The following is a 20,747-nucleotide window of genomic DNA, read 5'->3' on the forward strand; positions in this document are numbered from 1 at the left end:
CTGACCACAGTACACATTTCCACTGTGTGATGGTCCATCCCAGATGCCTCCGAGCCCAGAGAAGTCGACGGCGCTTCTGGACACTGTTAACATAAGGCTTCCTTTTGGCACAGTACAGTTTTAACTGGCATTTGTGGATGTAACCACGTATTGTGGTACTTGACAAAGGTTTGCCAAAGTAGTCCTGAGCCCATGTAGTGATATCGCTTATAGATGAATGACGATTCTTAATGCAGTGCCGCCTGAGGGATCGGAGATCACGGTTGTTCAGCTTAGGCTTGCGGCCTTGTCCTTTACGCACTGAAATTCCTCCAGATTCCTTGAATCTTGTAATTATGTTATGCACTGTTGAATGTGAAATATCCAAATCTCTTCCTATTTTTCTTTGAGGAACATTGTTTTTAAACATTTCAATAATTTTCTCACGTATTTGTTGGCAAACTGGCGATCCTCGGCCCATCTTTGCTCCTAAAGGATTAGATCTTTCTTGGATGCTGCTTTTGTACCAAATCATAATTTCAATCACCTGTTGACATCACCTGTTTCAAATTACATCATTATTTAACCCTTTACCTCATTACTAGCCCTAAATTGCTCCTGTCCCAACTTTTTTTGAAATGTGTTGCAGGTCTGAATGACAGGAAAGGATGCTTATTTACAAATGACATGAAGTTGACCAGACAAAACATGCAATATTTTGTGTTCATATTGTCTGCAATGAAATGCAAGTCAAAGTAAATTTAGAAATCACTACTTTCTTTTTTTATTTGCGTTTTCCAAACTGTCCCAACTTTTTCTGATTTGGGGTTGTAGTACTGATCTAAAGTACAGAGGGAGAGATTTAATTTATAGAGTGACAGCAAACATTAGCCTGTTTCACAAGCTCCTACAGTAACAGAAATAAAAATGATACTGTTCAACATATATGTATAGTGCATCTGGAAAGTATTCACTTTTTCCACATTTTGTTATGTTACAGCCTTATTCCAAAATTGATTAAATTCATTATTTTCCTCATAATTTGACATGCAATACCCCATAATGACAACATGAAAGAAGTTTTTTGTGAAATCTTTGCAAATGTTACGGAAGAGGAGCCGAGCAAAAAAAAAAAAAAAAAAAAAAAACATCTCGAGATTAAAGTCATTATAATGCGAGATTAAACGCGTTAAATTTCGAGAAAAAAAGTCGAGATACAATCTCGAGAATAAACTCATTAAATATCGAGAATAAAGTCGTTGTGTTTGCCGGAGATAAGTCGAGGGGAGCTTTGCGGCGAAACTTAACTCAGAACACGAGACTCATGAGACATCCACGGTTCTCCGACTGACTTCTTGCAAAAGCAACACCCGATCAAAACCAGTCACATCTGTTCTGTTTTCTCCGTTTTGGCTCTTGTAGCTCTGACGTCATTGAGAAGAAGAACAGCAGCAGCCGCAGCAGCCACGCCCATCAGCGCAGTGACGACCAATCGGAGCACAGCTTCAGCAGAATCACAACAGTGGGCGTGGACTTCTGAATAAAACAAACAGCATGAGCAAAGATTTAAAAGATTAACCAGCTTACTTTAGTCTATGTCAGAAATCAAAATAAAACTCGGCAAAAAAATATTTCCTTTTGTGCTCCACAGAAGAAAAATGTCAAAACTTCTTTTAAGAAATACATGAGTGGACTAAAATTAGAAAGAAGGTCGATCATCATTTCTGGCAGTTTAAGTCTCAGTAAAATCAACAAATTAAGTAATGTAGATAATATGATCTCTGCCATACCTGCACATGTGTGGCAGAGTTGAGTGATGTTGGGATGTCTGGTCTGGTTGCTGATGGGATTGTTCAGCACACAGCTGTAGGTGTTTTTATCCTGATATTCCACCTCCAGAGGTAGAGAGAGACTGATGCTGAGATCAGACACACTGATGCTGGACAATAAACTGTTTCCTTTGAACCAGGAGAGAGTCACATGACTCACATTCAACACCGAACACACCAGAGAACATGAGGATGATGATGATGAAGATGAAGAACAGTGTGAAGAGTTACTGGTGATGACAGGAACAGGAAGACGGGCTGGAAAACATAAAAAAGAAGAACAGGTCAGTTTACTGCAGCATCATTGAGTTTGACAGTAATCTTCATACATTTATAAAAGTGTATTATTTACATGCAAGGACAAATATCAGAGAGGAAAAGTATGCTTAGTTGAAATTATTATTATTTTTTTTATTTAAGATTAAAAGAAAACATCAAACTCACCATATACATTGAGACTGAAACTCTTGCTCTGACTGTTTGTCTCTAGTTTATAATCTCCAGCATGTTCAGTTGTGGTGTGTGTGATGGTCAGAGATCCAGTGTGATGATCCAGCTTCAGTCTGTCTCTGAATCTCCCGTCAGGACCATCATCATATACAGTCATGCTGTCCTCTGGTACATCGATCTCAGCTATTAAAGTGTTTTCAGCTCCAAACCTCCACTGAATCAGATCATCATCATCTATATCAGTGAGATCAGAGTTTAGAGTGACTGAATCTCCCTCCATCACTGACACTGACTCACCAAACACACCTGAAGAACAGAGAGTTATTTTTATCTGGCACTGTTAACACAATAGAGGTGGATCTTTGGGTGGAGTCACATGGGCATTTAAAGTTGCTTATACAAATCATTTTTAATTGAAAAAGTTCTTCAGGTTTATCCATCCAACATTAAGTATAGCCAATTTAAGTTTGGAAACAATATGTTGTATTTATAATGTCACACTAGAACACACTAATAATTCAAATGTTTTTTCATACATAAAAATATATAGATGGATGGATTTAGAAAGGGGGTCCCTCATAAAAGGTTCATCATATTTGGGGGGTCCTTGGCATCATAAAGTTTGAAAACCCCTGTTTTAGATCACAGAAGCTACTAGAGTAGAGAGCGCTATGAATTGTTCTTCACATGCACAGAAACTAAAATTGAAGACTCAATAAACGGGGGAACGGAGATGTAGGTCGGACGTCACCGACAAAATGGGATCCCTTCTGGCAGCCCCTATCAGCTTAGAGATATAGAGAACAGGCCAATGGCCTTTGGCATATGAGATTTGCATCTCGCACTCCGCAGCGTGGGTATGAAGCGGAAGGAGATGCAGTGCACCCTTTTTTCACTGAGGAGCTGAACTTAGTGACTCAATCCCGCAGTGATGGTACAGCAAATGTTGCGACAGGACGTATGTCTCTGATCCCTTCTTCAGGGAACGAAGGTTACAATTTAGTTGGATTTCCTTTTCAGTTGGTCACATTTGATGTACGTCGGACATCACCGATGAATTGGGATCCCTATGGAAAACACCACAGTTACTACCAGTGCCCAGCGAAAGCCCATCAGACCCCATCTGTTTCGGGCAGGAAATTTACGCAGGGAAGTCACGCTGCTGTTCCGCAAGACCCACTCAGCAGAGAATTGGATAACACTGGGAAAGCGTGTCCTGGGGATCCGCTGCGGAGCCACGTCCTACCCGTAGGGAGGTATTATGGGGAGTATACACTTATGGACTGGCCATGGGCAGTGCAAAAAATTGAAGTGATGTGAGTCTGGCTTGTCAGGCTATTTGCGACACATTGCCAGTTTATTCTTGACCAGATCAGAAATACAATTTTTAACTTTAGATGATGCAATAAAATGAACAGCATGGCAATAAATTATTTTTTTTTTGTACATTGTATCCAGTGTTGGGTGTAATTAGTTACTGAAATTGAATTACTTTTCCCAAGGCTGTTTCTAGCCTTTCTGGCACCCTAGGCAAGATTCATGTCTTGCACCCCCCGTAAACTATTAAAAAAGATATATATATTTTTTAAACTATAACTTATAAAGCAAATATGACTTCCTTATTTCATGGCCATATTGTATGTGCATTAATCTAATAATGTAGCCAGGTTTATTTTCACTGAGATCACACATTAGAAATGAGAACATTATGATCTACATATGTGTATTTTAAGATGTTCAGAAGGCCAAAAAATTAGATAACAATAGCTTGAAAACCATGTCATACGGCGCCACTGCGGATTGAAGAACACACTGACACAAAGACTCAAAGACGGGACGAAGCCGTAGCCGTAGCCGAAGCCGAAGCCTCGCGCCAGTTTCATATGTTTTAAAGGTTATCACATATTTTTTTAGGGGGGGCTGAGGCATAAGTTCATAAAAAAGGGCCTAGTGACGCCCATGGTTATGACAGTATTACTTGATCAATTTAAAAGGTCGGTGCAGCACTAACAGTTCCCCTGAACACTGCAGGAGTTCACATGCAGGTTTTCTTCTGGCGGCGCGTGTGAAATGTCTTCATCAGGTACAGTCAGTGGCATATGTTTCAGCATGTCATATGAATATAATTTCATGTGTTTTATTTTTTTCAAACGCCAAATAATCACGATGCTCACGTTTACAAGCCAGCGTCATTATAGTAAGATTATAGTAGTTGGTTACCGTTTTACAGAATCTATATGATACTTCAGTTCAATGTTTGAGTGGTAAGTAATCACATTAACAAGCAGGACAGCATCGGTCGGGCAGGCCTCCTTCAGCTCATGCCAACGAGCAAACGCTGGTCACATGTTGATCCTCATCCTGGCTTTAATCACATCACTTTTTCGTTTCCTCTTATTGCTTTCCTCCAACAAAACCTTTTCTTTTTTTATGTGTCTGTGCTGCTTCGGACATGACTATTATCCGACGAACAAAGTTGGGCTCGCACGTCCGAATTTAAGGAAGTGTGTGTGTTGGTGGAAGTGACGTATATGCCGTAAAGCAGTCGAATTTTGTAGTTCTTTTTGTTCTCGGGTTACTACCCGAAACCTGAAGTTTAAAAGTACGATTAAAAGCAATACAGACCCCATCAGGCGATGGCAGACGTGTCATTCAACCTATTGTAAGTTGATGTATCATCACAAGAGTCTTAAAAAATATATTATGAAGGTTGAAAAGTTACCTAGTGCTGATTTAAAGTCGGTTTAATGTTAAATTCAGTTTGAGCAGCAAAACAGGTTATGATTATATGAACAATAATGTAATTTGAGACAGTGTCCCACCTAAAACAGTCCAAGATGAGAAATAATTTATTGGCAGTATTCAATCTGTAAAATTCTTCAGGGTCAATGACATTGACTCACCAGTGACGATCACATTGAATGTCTTTATGGTTTCTTCAGTGCTGCTGCTTTTTCTGAAGATTTGTGTGCTGTTACACTTGCTGTTTCGGTTCAACCTTGTGCTGATTCCTGTTCCCTTGCTTCTGATGTGATCTGCTTCATAACGTCCGGCGTGTTCAGGTCGGATGTCTGTGATAGTCAGATTTCCAGTCTCATTGTTAACCTTCAGTCTGTCTCTGAATCTCCCGCCTTCAACGTCATATAAACAAATCTTACTCAACTCTCCGCTGATTTTAACAATGCGGATTTCATTAAAATACCACAGCATAATGTCGTCATGATTTTTGGTAACACCAGTGGGTAGAGTGACTGAATCGCTCTCCTTCACTGACACGTACTCTGGCTTCACTTCTGCTTCCAGCTCTGAAAACACCTGAAGACACAAATAAACAGTTAGTGTTAGTGTTAGTGTGTGTGTGTGTGTGTGTGTGTGTGTGTGTGTGTGTGTGTGTGTGTGTGTGTGTGTGTGTGTGTGTGTGTGTCCCAAATGAAATGTGCTAATCCAATACTCAGATCAGGTGGTATATGCTCTAATACTGACAGTGTTATTATACTTCATCTGGAGATCAAGGTCTTTGTTTCTGCATAAAATTACTTTATCTGGCTGGAGTTTAATGGAATTTTATCAGGGGTCCTCAGAAAATTTCAGAGAATAAAAAGCAAAAATGAATAAAGTCTACCAAACATCAAAACGGAATAATTTCTAAATTTTTCTCTCCCTTCTTGCCATTTACATATACTTTCCAGATTTGTATATGTTTGCTCACTATAGTACCCTTTATCTCGATCACTGGCAGGGTTGCCAGGTTTTTACAACAAAACCCGCCCAATCGTGTTTTTAGGGGTTCCCTGGTCAAAAAAATTCATTACGGAGGGTGAAAATATATGTTTTTTAACCAGGGTTCCCTTCTAAAATGAGTATTTTTGGCGCTAAATATAACATAATTGTAGTCACTTCAATTCGCAGACATAAAAATGTGTTCTGAAGATGAACGGAGGTCTTACGGGTGTGGAACGACATTAGGTGAGTCATTAATGAGATTAATTTCATTTTTGGGTGAACTAACCCTTTAACTGTGAGTTGTGTTGTATTGTGTTTTTTCTTATTGTCTGATTCCATCTTGTGACATGATCACCTGAGAGCTTATGCCAGCTATATGGAGTCAGACCCTGTGATTCAGTGAAGGGCCTACAGCTGACGTTCAACTCAGACCTGTTTGCATTGTGGGATTCATTTCATTTCAGCTAAGCTGTCACTTTATATACACATACCCAGGAAAAAAGGCCTTACATATTATGCACTTTACACTACACACCAACTTGTAACGGAACCAGGAGGACTTCTGGACAACCTGGAATGAATATTGAACGGTTTATTAGAGCGGGGCTCAACCTAACACATTGTTTGAAACTTTCCACACATGCCAGAATGCTGAAACTTAGTGTATTTAGTAGTTGCCATATCGACATTATTTAGAGAAAAACTGCACCAAAATGACAAAATCCAGAATAATAATAATAATAATAATAATAATAATAATAATAATAATAATAATAATGTGTTCGATTTATATAGCGCTTTTCAAGGCACTCAAAGCACTTTACATTGAAGGGGGGAATCTCCTCAACCACCACCAATGTGCAGGATCCACCTGGATGATGCGACGGCAGCCATATTGCGCCAGAACGCTCACCACACACCAGCTGATTGGTGGAGAGGAGACCGAGTGATGAAGCCAATCAGGAGAGGGGGGTGATTAGGAGGCCATGATGGACAGAGGCCAATGGGCAAATTTGGCCAGGATGCCGATGTTACACCCCTACTTTTTTTCTGAAAGACATCCTGGGATTTTTAACGACCACAGAGAGTCAGGACCTCGGTTTAACATCTCATCCGAAAGACGGTGCTCTTTGACAGTATAGTGTCCCCATCACTATACTGGGGTGTTAGGACCCACACAGACCACAGGGTGAGCGCCCCCTGCTGGCCTCACTAACACCTCTACCAGCAGCTCCTGGTTTTCCCAGTTGGTCTCCCATCCAGGTACTGACCAGGCTCAGCCCTGCTTAGCTTCAGTGGGAAACCAGTCTTGGGCTACAGGGTGATATGGCTGCTGGCTGCAGAAGATATCACTGAACATTTTATTTAACATTTTTCATCTCTGTTTTTTGTGCTTATTTAAAATAAGACAAATCTGACATTATGTTAATCTTCTATCTGTTATTTAAAAGTTGAGATGGTTCTTTAATGCTGATCTAACAGCAGAAGAAACGAGCTGCTTTCCCCTAATTCAGCACTTTTTTTTTCAAGTCAGAACACCCCTAGACCAAATGTATAAAAACCCAACAACCCACACACACACACAAAAACAAAAGAATAGGATGTGCCTGAAGCCTGCTAAAACCTTCTCTCGGGGCCACCATATGTGCGAAAATGGTATAAAAGTAAAACATCCCAGCTAACAGGGAACGTTCTCAGAACGTTGGCTAACGTTCTCTGAAAGTTCTCTCAAAGTTATCAAAAAACATTCTTGCAGTAACGTTATTAGAACGTTGTGCCAACGTTATTTGCTATTGAGAAACATTCTACAAACGTTAGCTATAAAACGTTATTCTTACATTGTTAGTGGAACGTTTTAAAAACGTTACTACATTAAAAAAGTATTAGTCATTACAAATTAGTCATACAGCTTTTTTCTCAAACTTCAGATACATAATTTGTATATCCAGAGACAACTTAATAACACTTAAATGCTATTTTCGTGTATATATTTATTTATTTTTACAATCAGAAGAAAAATCTAGTAAACTAATTATATATTAAATATAAATGTAATATAAATATAAAAGTCAATTACAAAAGTGGAGTTAGCTTTTTTTAAGAAAGAATAAGATGTCAATAAACAAAAGCAAGTACATTAAAGGAGAAAACAGGAATATTTTATTTGATCATACTCCACACCCTCTTAGAACCTAATGAGAACGTTAATATAACGTTCCACAAACTGGACATTTCAACGTTCCTAGAACATTCAAAAACGTTTTTAGAACTTAATGGGAACGTTAGGGAAACGTTCTTATAACCTAAAATTGTTAGCTGGGATGTTGTTGTTGTTGTAAAACAACACATGCTGTATTCATGCTTTATATAATTACTTTGATTATAGAGTAGACAAAACTTTAATAATGCAGCACATTTTTAAATTATATTCAATGTGCATTAGATCAGAAAACTTTGTCAAATGTACAATTATCCCACATTCTAAAAACCACATTTCAAAGAAATAAAAGAGAGATTTGTAAGAATTAAGTGATCGCAAGTGTTTTGGTGAAACTCTTCTGTCCACCATTTTGAAAAAAGTTAGAAAAGGAACAACTAAATGACCATATAAAGCAGATGTATAGTGAAAACCATCCATATATCATAATAAAGTATTTAAAACAATGCAGAATAAAACTAAAGACTTTAAGAGATTTTAAGGCAAGATTTTCAGAGACATGAAAGTTTATGAGCTAAGCTGACTGCGTCATTTGTCATCAATGAAACGTAAAGGGTTGGAACAAATAAATAAATGTCTTACCATCAATAAGAAAAGCAAGCAGAAAGAACATACAGCCTCTAGTCATTTTAAATGGCTTTGCAAATTGAACACAATATATTGGTGATTCAAACAGCTCCATTAGATCGTGGATCCGTTGCTGTAATGGAGTCTGACAGTTCCTTTTCCGGGTTCCCCAAGCCCTCAATGCACGAGTTCACTTCACAACAGATGATTTTGACATTCAGTGTAAATGTAAAGTAAGAAAAAAAATCTGATCATTTAAAACAGATAGCTTCAATAATATGACAATAAAAGTAACTCGGGTGTGACCAAACAGCGTGATCTGAATCTGCTTAGAACAATGTGGATTCACTTTTCATCTGTAACATATGTAGATATAAGTTTAGCATGTGCAGGATGTTGTTGTTGTTGTTGATGATGATGATGATGATGATGATGATGATGATGATACATCAGCCAATGTGATATATTGGAAATAAATATAAACATTTGCTAATTTAGGTGTTAAATCTCAAAATGTCAAATATTTAAAAAGGGTACACTGGGGAAAAAAGTGTTTCTAATATTTTCCCTTTTTTAATATTATATTTTAAATATACTTACAAAAAAGTGCAATCTTTAAATATATAAAGTATATTAGCATCATGTTTTCACAAAACAACTTTTAACATCTGGACTGCAGGTAAACAAGTGACACTCGAGGATAGAAAAAACGGCAGCTCGCATGGACACACACTTCATGTTCAGGCTGTTCAGGAGACTTTTAAACTTTCCCACAGATAAAAAATGTCAACAGTCATGGTTGATGTTTATTATAATCGGATACCACAACAATTTAATTCAAGATCGTTCGTTTGTTCGGCCCATTTCAAGCAAGCTTCGCTCAGCATCTTAAACTGAAGAAAGTGGCAATTACAACTGTATTCCTGCAAGCAGTAAGTAGCGATTTATCCACTTATTGACTGTTTAAACAATTTCTGATTAAATTGAAAGTTTCGTAGAGAGACCGCATTGTCTAGATAACGCAAGATGCGAGTACAGTAACAACAGGAAACTCCAAGTACCATACCAAACTAAATAGTGTGTCTAATGACAAAGGGTAATATTATTTTGCATTACAAAATACAACCGTAGATAATTTGCTTACGGATCGTTCACTCGATCCTTCTAGCAAACGTCACCTTTTCCACCATATAACTTAAAACAATTCATTTGACAAGGCTATTCATTTTGTAAAAATATATTTTTGAGAACTTAAAAAGGAAATTTAAGTCATTAGTGACTCACCTAATGTCGTTCCACACCCGTAAGACCTTCGTTAATCATCAGAAGTTTAAGATATTTTATATTTAGTCCGACAGCGTATCTAAGTGTATGCACACTATACTGTCCATGTCCAGGAAGGGAATAAAAACATCATTAAAGTAGATACACTTGGATACACTGTCAGACTAAATCTAAAATATCTTAAACTGTGTTCTGAAGATGAACGGAGGTCTTACGGGTGTGAAACGATATTAGGTGAGTCATTAATGACATCAATTTCATTTTTGGGTGAACTAACCCTTTAAATGTGATGTTTCATGCTTGTATTTCAGAGTACATCACAGTCACTGCGTAACGTTAGCCTACATTGTGACTAACGTTATATAAACATGCAATATCGTTGATGAAAAAAGATGAGTCTAAAATTACTGGTTTTGGTTTTGCCTGAGGGAAGAAAGACCGTTTGTGCTTGCGGCCAATCAGAGCTTTTCTGTGAAAAGAACACGTATACTATATCTGGCAACCATATGCACGTGAGCTCTCTGTCGCGCGCGGATGATCTGAAAACACCAATAAACGAGTAAGCTGCATTTTATCGATCTCCATTTGAGATTATCTGCTTAAAGTGTCATTCAGTCGATCTGTGTTCTGTCAGGACGGTCAGGACTCACGAGCCGCTTCACTGAACTGCTGTGAGCTGCTGAAATAAGCCAATCAGAGCAGAGCTCAACATTAATATTCATTAATATTCATTTATTTTGGAAGACTCTTCCAAATAAGGCAAAAACAGAGCATTCCATCCTAGGGACAATTTATAGGGTTGTAAATGGACCTGTAAAACTGTATCTGGACAATTTTTGCCCTCATTAATTACTCACCCTCATGTCGTTGGACACCTGTAAGACCTTCGTTCATCTTCAGAACACAAATGAAGCTATTTTTGTTGAAAGCTGATGGCTGAGAAAGGCTTCAGAAAGGCCTCCATTGGCATTCAGTACATTCCCACTGACCCACTCACAAGACCCAATAAGGCACTAAAGACGTCGATACAAAGTCCATCTCACTACAGTGGCTGTACAATCATTTTAAAATGCGACGAAAATAGTTATTGTGCGCACAAAAATCAAAATAACGATATAATCCACCAAATTATTGACGTGAACTCTACGCATACGCGAGAATATGACGCAGCGCCACTGTTTGAATCATAGCGAATACATGACCTGGAAGAGGAGGAGCGCCGCTATCGCGTGGGTTCCAGGTGAGTTCACGTCCGAGACCTACACGGAAGACAATCTCTTGGCAGATAAAGTCATTATTTTGATTTTTTTTTGCTCACAAAAACTGTTCTCGCCACTTGGTACAATTATTGTACAGCCACTGTAGTGAGATGGACTTTGTAACAAAGTCTTTAGTGCCTTTTATGGGTCTTGTGAGTGGGTCAGTGGGAATGTACTGAACCCCAATGGAGGCCTTTTTGAAGCCTTTCTCAGCCATCAGCTTTCAACAAAAATATCTTCATTTGTGTTCTGAAGATGAACGAAGGTGTTACAGGTGTCCAACGACATGAGGGTGAGTAATTAATGAAATAATTTTAATTTTTGGGTGAACTAACCCTTTAAATAAGCCACATACCCTCTAGATAGATATCAGAGAACAATTTAACATATTGTTTCAAATCATTCTAGGACACCTTTAAGGATATAATAATATACATGCAGTGAAGATCCCGGTAATCCAGTGTAGCCACAATGACGGTGTCTGTTCATCTGGCAAACGGCCAGATGTCTTTCGCCTCTCGTGAGGTGCGTTATCAGATCATGTTAATACGATTGATCACCGAAAAAGGCACCACGATGTCTGGAGACCACTCTTTGATCTCCCTTGAGAGACATCAAGCAGGCTCCGTAGTGACTTTTATTGCCCCCCAAATCGCCCTGCACGATACCTGACACCCCACACACACACACCCATAGAGCTCCGCCAGTACCAAAGGAATGTATGATTAAAAGTCACCACAAAAACGTATTAAATGTATGCTTTTCTGCTTAAAGTGTTTTTATATGTGTCTGAAACAATTATGAGAATTATAGGAATGTAACTCAAGCTGTGTACACCAACGGACAGTGGAAAGCCTGTATTTGTGTATTCCCAGATCTCAGACTTATGATCCAGGGTATCCTTGTAATCAGAAAAATGCGATCGTACCGAATCTTGTAAAAGAATTTACAGAACATGCATTATTACAAAATTACCAGCGTTGTAAAGAAAAATCGATCGATCTGATCGATTGGACCATCCAGGACATGGGCGTCGCTCGACCTGATCTACAAATGCCAATGTGACCCTCACCCTTCTGCTTTTGCATCGCATCAAACGCCGCAGAGCCATCCGCCATCCGCTTTCCAGCCCCCGAGGGCATTCTTCAGAGAGGAGAAGTCAGCACACTTCCAAGAGACTCGCCGCTCCACACCGACCTCGGAAAGAACCGCCGGACACGCAGGACATTTGAACTCAGAATACATGCACACACGCGAGAAGCCAAAACCAAAGCAAGTATTCTTATTTCTAAAATCCAAACTGCTGTTAAAACGGTCGTGTTATTTCCCGTTTGGGACGAGTTAAATCCGTGAGGGCTCTGTGTAACGAACTGAAGTGAACGCTGTCTCTCTCTCTCTCTCTCTCTCTCTCTCTCTCTCTCTCTCTCTCTCTCTCTCTCTCTCTCTCTCTCTCTCAATTCAATTCAATTAAATTCAAATGTGCTTTATTGGCATGACAATTGTTTCAATGTATTGCCAACGCATTAACATACATGTACATATACGTACATACATAAAATAAAAGAATTATATAAAATAAAATAAATAATAATAATAGTAATAAGTTGAACAATCTGTAAACATTTAGAATTCTAGGAACAATTTTGAATTCTCTCTCTCTCTCTGTGTGTGTGTGTGTGTGTGTGTGTGTGTGTGTGTGTGTGTGTGTGTGTGTGTGTGTGTGTGTGTGTGTGTGTGTGTGTGTGTGTGTGTGTGTGTGTGTGTGTGTGTGTGTGTGTGCATCACTGATTGGTCGACTCCTCCCTCTTTTTGTGACAGGCATTAATGTATCTTGCTGCTAGTAGGATACAATCTCTTTGTTCACCTAATACATGTAGAAGTTGTGTTTTATTGTTTGATTTTATGAAGTCAGGGCAAAGAATTTCGAATTTAGGATAGAATGTATTTCTGATTTGTTCATAGTTAGGGCAGCTGGTGAGGAAGTGTGTCTCTGTCTCCACTTCTCCAGCAGTGCAGTACGGGCAGATGCGGCTCTCTCTGGGCAGCCAGTTCTGTCTGTATCTGCCCGTCTCTACGGCCAGTGTGTGATTGCTCAGTCTGTACCTCGTTATTCTTCTTCTGAGCTCACTGTCTTTCACTGAGCTCAGGTATTCTGCTGTTGTGTAGTTTCTGTTTAGGGCCAAATAACATTCTAGTTTACTTTGTTTTTGTGTTGTTTCAGTCCAATAGGTCAGGTAGTTTTCTAGTTGTGCTGTAATCATTTGGTTGGGCCAGATTGTGTGGATGAGGGTGTCGGTGTCCTGAGGCTGATTATTGTTAGTCGTGTTAGTTTGTTTTTGCAGCCTCGGGACCAGCTGAATTAGGGGACTCTTCTTAGCGTTCACTTCATGGTTTTTAAGGGCTTTAAAAACTCTCTCTCTCTCTCTCTCTCTCTCTCTCTCTCTCTCTCTCTCTCTCTCTCTCTCTCCCTCTCTCTCTCTCTCTCTCTCTCTCTCTCCCTCCCTCTCTCTCTCTCTCTCTCTCTCTCTCTCTCTCTCTCTCTATTTTTAGTCTATTCATTCTTTTCGTTTATGTACCATATTCTTTTCGTTTACTATCTATATTTCTACTCTCTTTATGCATATTTAGTGTGTACTTTCTGTGTGAATTGTAGTGTTATTTTTAGTCTGTGTTTATAAAACTTACAAAATACATTTTTGAATTGAATCTGTTATTCTGCCACATACACAAAGTCAATGAAACTTACGATCCTAACGTTACCTAACTGCTTATGCTACTATTTTAGTAAAGTAACTGGTACGACCATTTGAAATATTGATTTTGTCCTGATCAGTAAAGTTAATGTTTCTTATGCGCTCGTAAAGCAGTAATCCCTTATTGAGAATTGATTTGAAAAGTCTATAACTAATTTGCAGGACAAACTTAGTAAGATAATTTCAAGCAATTCCGTAAAGGGTTACTTGTATTTAATTAAACATTTTTACTTATCGGAAAATTTAAATACGTAATGAACGACTAGCAAATTATATTCATAAATTCATGAATATTGAATATTGAATCCCTTTTGAGTTAATTATTCCTCGAGACATTAAACTCATAGTCATTTTTATTACACCAGGTAACGCTAATGGATTGGCTGAACCACATTTGTGTGGCTGTTAATGCTTAATATTTTCTTATGAAAATGAAAAGAGGCAGAGTGGTGTTTTATGACATATTTCACCTGGAGCGCCTTTAATGTGCATCTATTTCGCTTCAAATGCTCGATTTTTACGCACGTCCTATTAGCTGCAGATGCGTGAATGGATTCAAAATGTTCACGCGTCAAACTAGACGCGGTAGACACGATTTTGACGCTCTGTTCGCGTTCGGTGTGAACGTAGCATAAGGCACGTTTATAACTCGGTAGCGTGATCTGGTTAGCTCTACGAGTCGGTTGGCGGGGCTCCAGAAGCAGGCGTTCCATGACGTCAAGGGGCGATATATTCAATACAATATGTTTACCGTAGCTCGGTTTACAATGGTAAGCGTTTAATTCCAGTGGTACTGGTGGATTTCCATAGTAGGAAAAAAAAAATACTATGGAAGTCAATGGCTCCAGTTAACTGTTTGGTTACTGACATTCTTCAAAATATCTTCCCTTGTTTTCAGCTGAAGAAAGAAATTCATACAGGTTTTAAACCACTTGAGGGTGAGTAAAGGATGACAGTATTTTCATTTTAAAGTGAACTATCCCTTTAATGAGTTTGTCCGTGTTTGTCTTGATGTGATCTCAATAGCGTGTGGGTTAAGAGTGTTTTTCCATTCCTTCACATATGCTCCCAGTTTTACTTCTGCTTTACACAGACACAACTTTATTACGAAATACCTGTGCTGGTGTTTGTATTTAAACAAACAAAAACTAAAAAATAGAAAAAAGTAATACTGTAAAAAGTGAAAATATCATGAAAGCCGAGACTGTTTCATATCAAACCCTGCTCTGTCTGATCTGCGAGGTGTCATATTTTCTCCTCAATGTTTTTTCACTGCATGAGAAACTGGACGTGTGCCATGAGAGCGTAAGAACAGTAACCTTTAATACTGATGTGATCCTGCAGATAACAAGTGCTAAAGTCAGAAGGTATTTCCAGCTCTAGCACAAGAAGCTGAAAAATGTGATATTACTCCTTTAAAAATAAAAATAAATAAACATCATATCCTATTTGTGTCTGTCAATGTCTGAGTATTTAAAAATAAATATATTTCAAGATTCTTTGTTTTAATGTTTCTATTATCATACAAATGTTCAGTGATTAATTGTATTTTTCCATCACTTCTAGGGAGTAACTAACTAAAACGGTTATGAATCAGCGTATTGATTCATGATTCAGATTTTTCATATTTCGAAAAAATTTAAGCATCACTATAACACTTACAATAATAATGACAAATGCTGAACAATAGGCTACTTAAGGATATTACTTTTATTTTTGACTGAAATTATATTGTTTTAGTAAAACAAGCAAAATACAATTTGTTGTCATATGACATGGATAAATCTACACTAGACAAATACAGCCGATGTGAATATTGCTAGGAAAATATTGCTAGGAAAAAACGGTGGAACCACTTTTAGCGTGACTTCTGCTAAAAGGAAGAAGGTTAGCAGGATCTTTACTTTTTTCAAAAGTCGACGCAAACAAAGAGCCTGGCTATGCTGGGGCTTGCAGTGATGCTAGCAAAGAGGAGTTTATTGAAACCTGAGCACCAGCACGACAAGACCGAGAACCCCAGCCCGACACCTGCTCAAGTCCTCCACCCCCGACTCCGCTGCAGACCGAAATAGAAGCAGGTGCATAGGAAGTCGCTGAAAGCGTGCAGAGACGAGTAACATCAGTTTGACGTCCTCAAAATGTAGGCCGCCTATCTAGGCTCAACCCAGTCTCACGGCAGTTCGAAATGTATTCCAATTAATCAAAGTTGCACTGATATGTCACTAGACATTAAGAAATCATGTTAATATCAAATACTTCTATCACTGAAAACAGTAGTCCGGCCAGGATATTGTCATTTAAAAGTTGTTGTTGCGGCCCTCAACTGATGTTGATGTTGACATGTTTTGTTTTGGCCTGAAGCTCCGCCCTCCTAGTCTGACAAGCCAGACCCACATTTAGATGTTTGGTCTGGGAGCTCACCATTGGCAGCTCAATCTGAGAGGTGGGATTAATGGTTGTCTTTCAAACTCCCTCTGCACACAGTTGTATAGCGCTTTAACCAACTAGAGCAACGAAGAAGGATGAAGAGGAACTAGCTGATAGATTAAACTTTCTCCGTATCTGGTCTTAAGAATGACTTCAGTGCCATTCTTTGTTATTTTCTCAGAGAAAAGCTCAACTTCAAGTCGCGGTCAAAGCAGATTCGAAAGACCTCCGTTCGCCAGCCTTTTTTTTGTTTGCAATTAGCACTTGGATCCTCCGCAACTCTGCCATCATTATATTAAACCCCGCCCACCGACTCTATACGCGATGTGATTGGCCTGACCAGAGTTTGGTTTTTACAGCTCAGAAGTGTATTGAGAGTTGCTAGACGACACTCGTGGCAGATTAAAATTGCTGCTAGGGTGCGTCTAGATTTCTAGGCTACCACCCTCCACCTATCTACCAATCACATGAGATGTGTCTATCTACCAAGAGCCCTAGCCCATATGTGTCGGAATCCAGCTTGCTAAAGGTATGCTCTGTTAGACACGTACACATAAGCAAAACGATCTATAAATATGCAACACTATTACATATAAAAACACATTTTACTCACATAAGTATGTTGCACCATTCCTGTCGGGAGTCAAAATGAAACCTGCCGATTTCTGATCTGAAAAGAAATGTGGTTTGAACTGAAAGCCTGTGTGTGTTTTTGAGTGTAGGTGTGAAGATTGTGTTTCTCTGGCCTTTTTGTTCCCCATTCCTGTTGATACGAAGCTCACAAAACAGTTTTGCTATTAAATATAATACTATGAACCCATGAATGCTGACGTTTACCATACAAAGCATTCTCCTTACTGTTTGTGACAGATTAAAATGCCATATACTTTGGGTTAAGATTGCCCTGGTTGTTCATGACCTTTATCTTGCATTGTATACCATGTGATATTTCAGTAGAACTACAAGCTTCTCAGAAAATAAGCGTTGCTATCACACCTAGATTCCACATCCTGAAGAGGATCTTAGGTGCAAGACATACCAACAACATGTTGTTTTTCTGCGTTTGAGTGCCTGGACAGAAAACAGTCGACGCAAGTTGCAAAATTGATGGTATCATGCAGAACTCACTGTTTAGAAAACACTGAACTCACTGTTTAGAAAACATCTGTTTTAGAAAACACTGAACATTGATGTGTTTAAATAATAAATAGATATATGGGTCACTGATGAAACATTTACTGTAATATAATGCTTTTTTGTGATTTATATGTTGTTTATCAAAAAATATTTTTATTAGAATAGCAACAATTGCTGCCAATGGAGAGATATGATTATTCAAAAAAGTACCTGTGGCAGGGGGGGCGTGGTTTAGCGAGGTCTGCAGTGGGAGAGAGAGTCGGGAGATGAACGGTAAGTGAGTGGGTTGGACACAAACTACCAACACCTGTTTCTCGTTTCAGTAATTGGCGCAGAGAGAGTATAAAACGCCAGGAGAGACGGAAGCGAGGGAGAGGCCCAACAGCTCCGGGACTCCTGCCGCAAGTGGCTACTGGCTGAGGGAAGCGACGTGGATCAGGTGATCAATCTAGTGGTGCTGGAGCAATTCATCGCTCGGCTACCCAAGGAGACGGCCTAATGGGTCCAGTGCCACCGCACCACGTCTCTGGACTCGGCCATCGATCTGGCGGAGGACCACATGGTGGCGTGCCCAGGGGTCGGCGAACCCTTGCCTTCTAACTCTCTCCCTCCCCCTTCTCTCTCTCGCCCTGTCCCTCTCCCGGGGCGGGCCCGGGGTGGGATGGGCCCAGGACATTTCAGGAATCCGAGGGCTCCGCCCAGGGGGGCGGGGCTTATGGCTGCCGGGGGAGATATGGCTTCTGTTTCTCCGCTCTCTCCACGCCAATTCTCCAACCGACTCCCTGCCACTGGAGCGGCGGGTAGGGATGGTCTGGCCTGTTGGCGTTGCGGGGACCCGTAGCATTTCGTGGACAGGTGTCCCATGATGGAGGTAGGGACGATGATCTAGGTCCCGGACGTCCCCCAGGTCACCCCCGGTCAGGCTGGCGAGTACCAAACACCTGTGAGTATCAAGGGGGGTACATATCCGGCCTTGGTGGATTCAGGATGTAACCAAACCTCAATGCATCAAAGCCTGATTCAACCGGGGGCATTGGATACAAGCCGCGTGATTAAGGTGCGGTGCGTGCATGGTGATGTGGTGGAATATCCGGTTTTCCCAATTACTATTCAATTTCGGGGGGAAAAGCATAGTGTAGAGGTGGCGGTTAGTCCCCACCTCCGGCATCCGGTAATTTTGCGAACGAATTGGCCCACGTTTGCGTTTTATTGGGGTCATTATGTGTGGATGCCTCTTGGGAAAATAGAGCCCGGAAGGAGACAGCGCGGGTACAAGTGGGAGAAACTTAACCAGGGCCGCAGGGTTCGCCTTCAGAGGAACCGAACGCGATCGAGAGACTAATTCTCTCGGAGCGTGATGACTTTCCTCTGGAGCAGTCCCAGGATGAGACATTAAAACATGCGTTTCGACAGGTCCGCTCCAACGATGGCCAGTCTCTACAACCTGCTCTTCCGATCTCCTATCCATATTTTGCCATTTTAAAAGATCGATTGTATCGAGTGACCCAAGACGCTCGGACAAAAGTGGATGAATTGGGCGCTATGCTTGACATGGGGCTAATAGAAGAATCCAACAGTAACTGGGCGAGCCCGATAGTTTTAGTTCCGAAAATGGACGGCTCAGTCCGGTTCTGCATGGATTATCGCAAGGTGAATGCTGTGTCGAAATTCGACGCGTAATGCCGCGGGTTGACGAGTTGCTTGATCGACTTGGCACGGCTCGTTTTTATTCGACATTGGACTTAACAAAAGGCTATTAGCAGATCCCCTTGTCTCCATTATCCAGAGAAAAGACGGCTTTCACAACGCCGTTTGGTTTACACCAATTTGTTACCCTTCCGTTTGGCTTGTTCGGGACACCCGCTACCTTTCAGCGCCTCATGGATAAGATTTTGCAGCCCCATGCGGCATATACGGCTGCCTATCTAGATGATATCATTATATTCAGTAATGATTGGTAGCGGCATATGCAGCATCTGAGGGCTGTCCTGAGGTCGCTGTGGGGAGCGGGACTGATGGCCAACCCAAAGAAGTGTGCGATTGAGTTCAACCACTCATTCCTAATATTAGGATCCAAAGGAAGCTTATGCAGCGACTATGTTCTTCCACAACCAGGAATAGCGCAATATCTTGCTATCTTTCTCGGCATGTTTATTGTTGTTGACCAGCTAGCACGAGCCCTCCATGAGTCAGTGGGCGGGGCAACTGGATCAGACGCGCGGTAGAGGTGTGTTTCGTCGTGCACTGACGTCAGTATGAAGCACAGGATCGTTTCTGCTGTCTATAAAAGCTTTTCTTTGACTAACAAGGAAGTTTTCAGCTCTGAAACTTAGAGGATAATCTTATATTACCATGACCTTTTATATATCAAAAGCTCAAGGGAAAGTTGATTCCTCAATTCATCACCCCTTTAAAGACCAATACAAAGAAAGGATTTTTAGAAATCTTGGTCAAATGAAAAGCATAACCATGGAAAGTATGAGCATGTAGCACTCAATACTTAGTTTTCATTGTGCAAGGTGTCAATGGTCGTCTTTTGTCAGCAGTCTTCCCCATGATAGTGTAGCTTACAGACCTACACTGAGAGAACATTTAAAGGCCTTTGCAGGTGTTTTGAGTCAATTAGCTGATTAGAGTGTGGCACCAGGTGTCTTCAATATTGAAATTTTTCACAATATTAGAGTTTTCTGAGATACTGAATTTGGGATTTTCCTTAGTTATTAGTCATAATAAAAATTTAAATAAATAAAAACTTGAAATATATCAGTCTGTGTGTAATGAATGAATATTATATACAAGTTTCACTTTTTGAATGGAATGAGTGAAATAAATCAACTTTTTGATGATATTCTAATTAAATGACCAGCACCTGTAGTGTGAGTGTCAGAGAGTTAGAGAGTTGTTGTGTCAGTCGTTATTGAGGTTCATATGTGTTAGGGATATACATTATTACATTATGCTGTTATACTACATTATTACTAGGTTATATAGTTTTTCTCTAATAGTTTTCCTCTATTATTGTAACGGATTCACAGAGGCAGGATTCAAAAGCAAGTAATTAGTTTATTTGACGGATAGTGTCACAAAGGTGAAAACTCAGAACACTGAAGAAGTCCGGATA

General features: G+C 39.9%; 1 protein-coding gene across 1 annotated transcript in view; it reads right to left on the bottom strand.

Annotated features, from left to right (window-relative positions):
• Positions 1–1,117: 1,117 nt before the first annotated feature.
• Positions 1,118–20,747, bottom strand: part of LOC137039693 (uncharacterized) — a gene marked incomplete at its 5' end in the record, with an annotated part of 36,147 nt that continues 16,517 nt past the window's right edge. Inside the window, 4 exons of the mRNA XM_067414965.1 lie at positions 1,118–1,515; positions 1,770–2,066; positions 2,253–2,564; positions 5,162–5,573. Coding sequence (XP_067271066.1) covers positions 1,364–1,515; positions 1,770–2,066; positions 2,253–2,564; positions 5,162–5,573 — 1,173 coding nt within the window. The remainder of the gene's footprint in view (positions 1,516–1,769; positions 2,067–2,252; positions 2,565–5,161; positions 5,574–20,747) is intronic.

Source organism: Pseudorasbora parva, chromosome 14, assembly GCF_024679245.1.
Source record: "Pseudorasbora parva isolate DD20220531a chromosome 14, ASM2467924v1, whole genome shotgun sequence".
Lineage (NCBI taxonomy): Eukaryota > Metazoa > Chordata > Actinopteri > Cypriniformes > Gobionidae > Pseudorasbora > Pseudorasbora parva.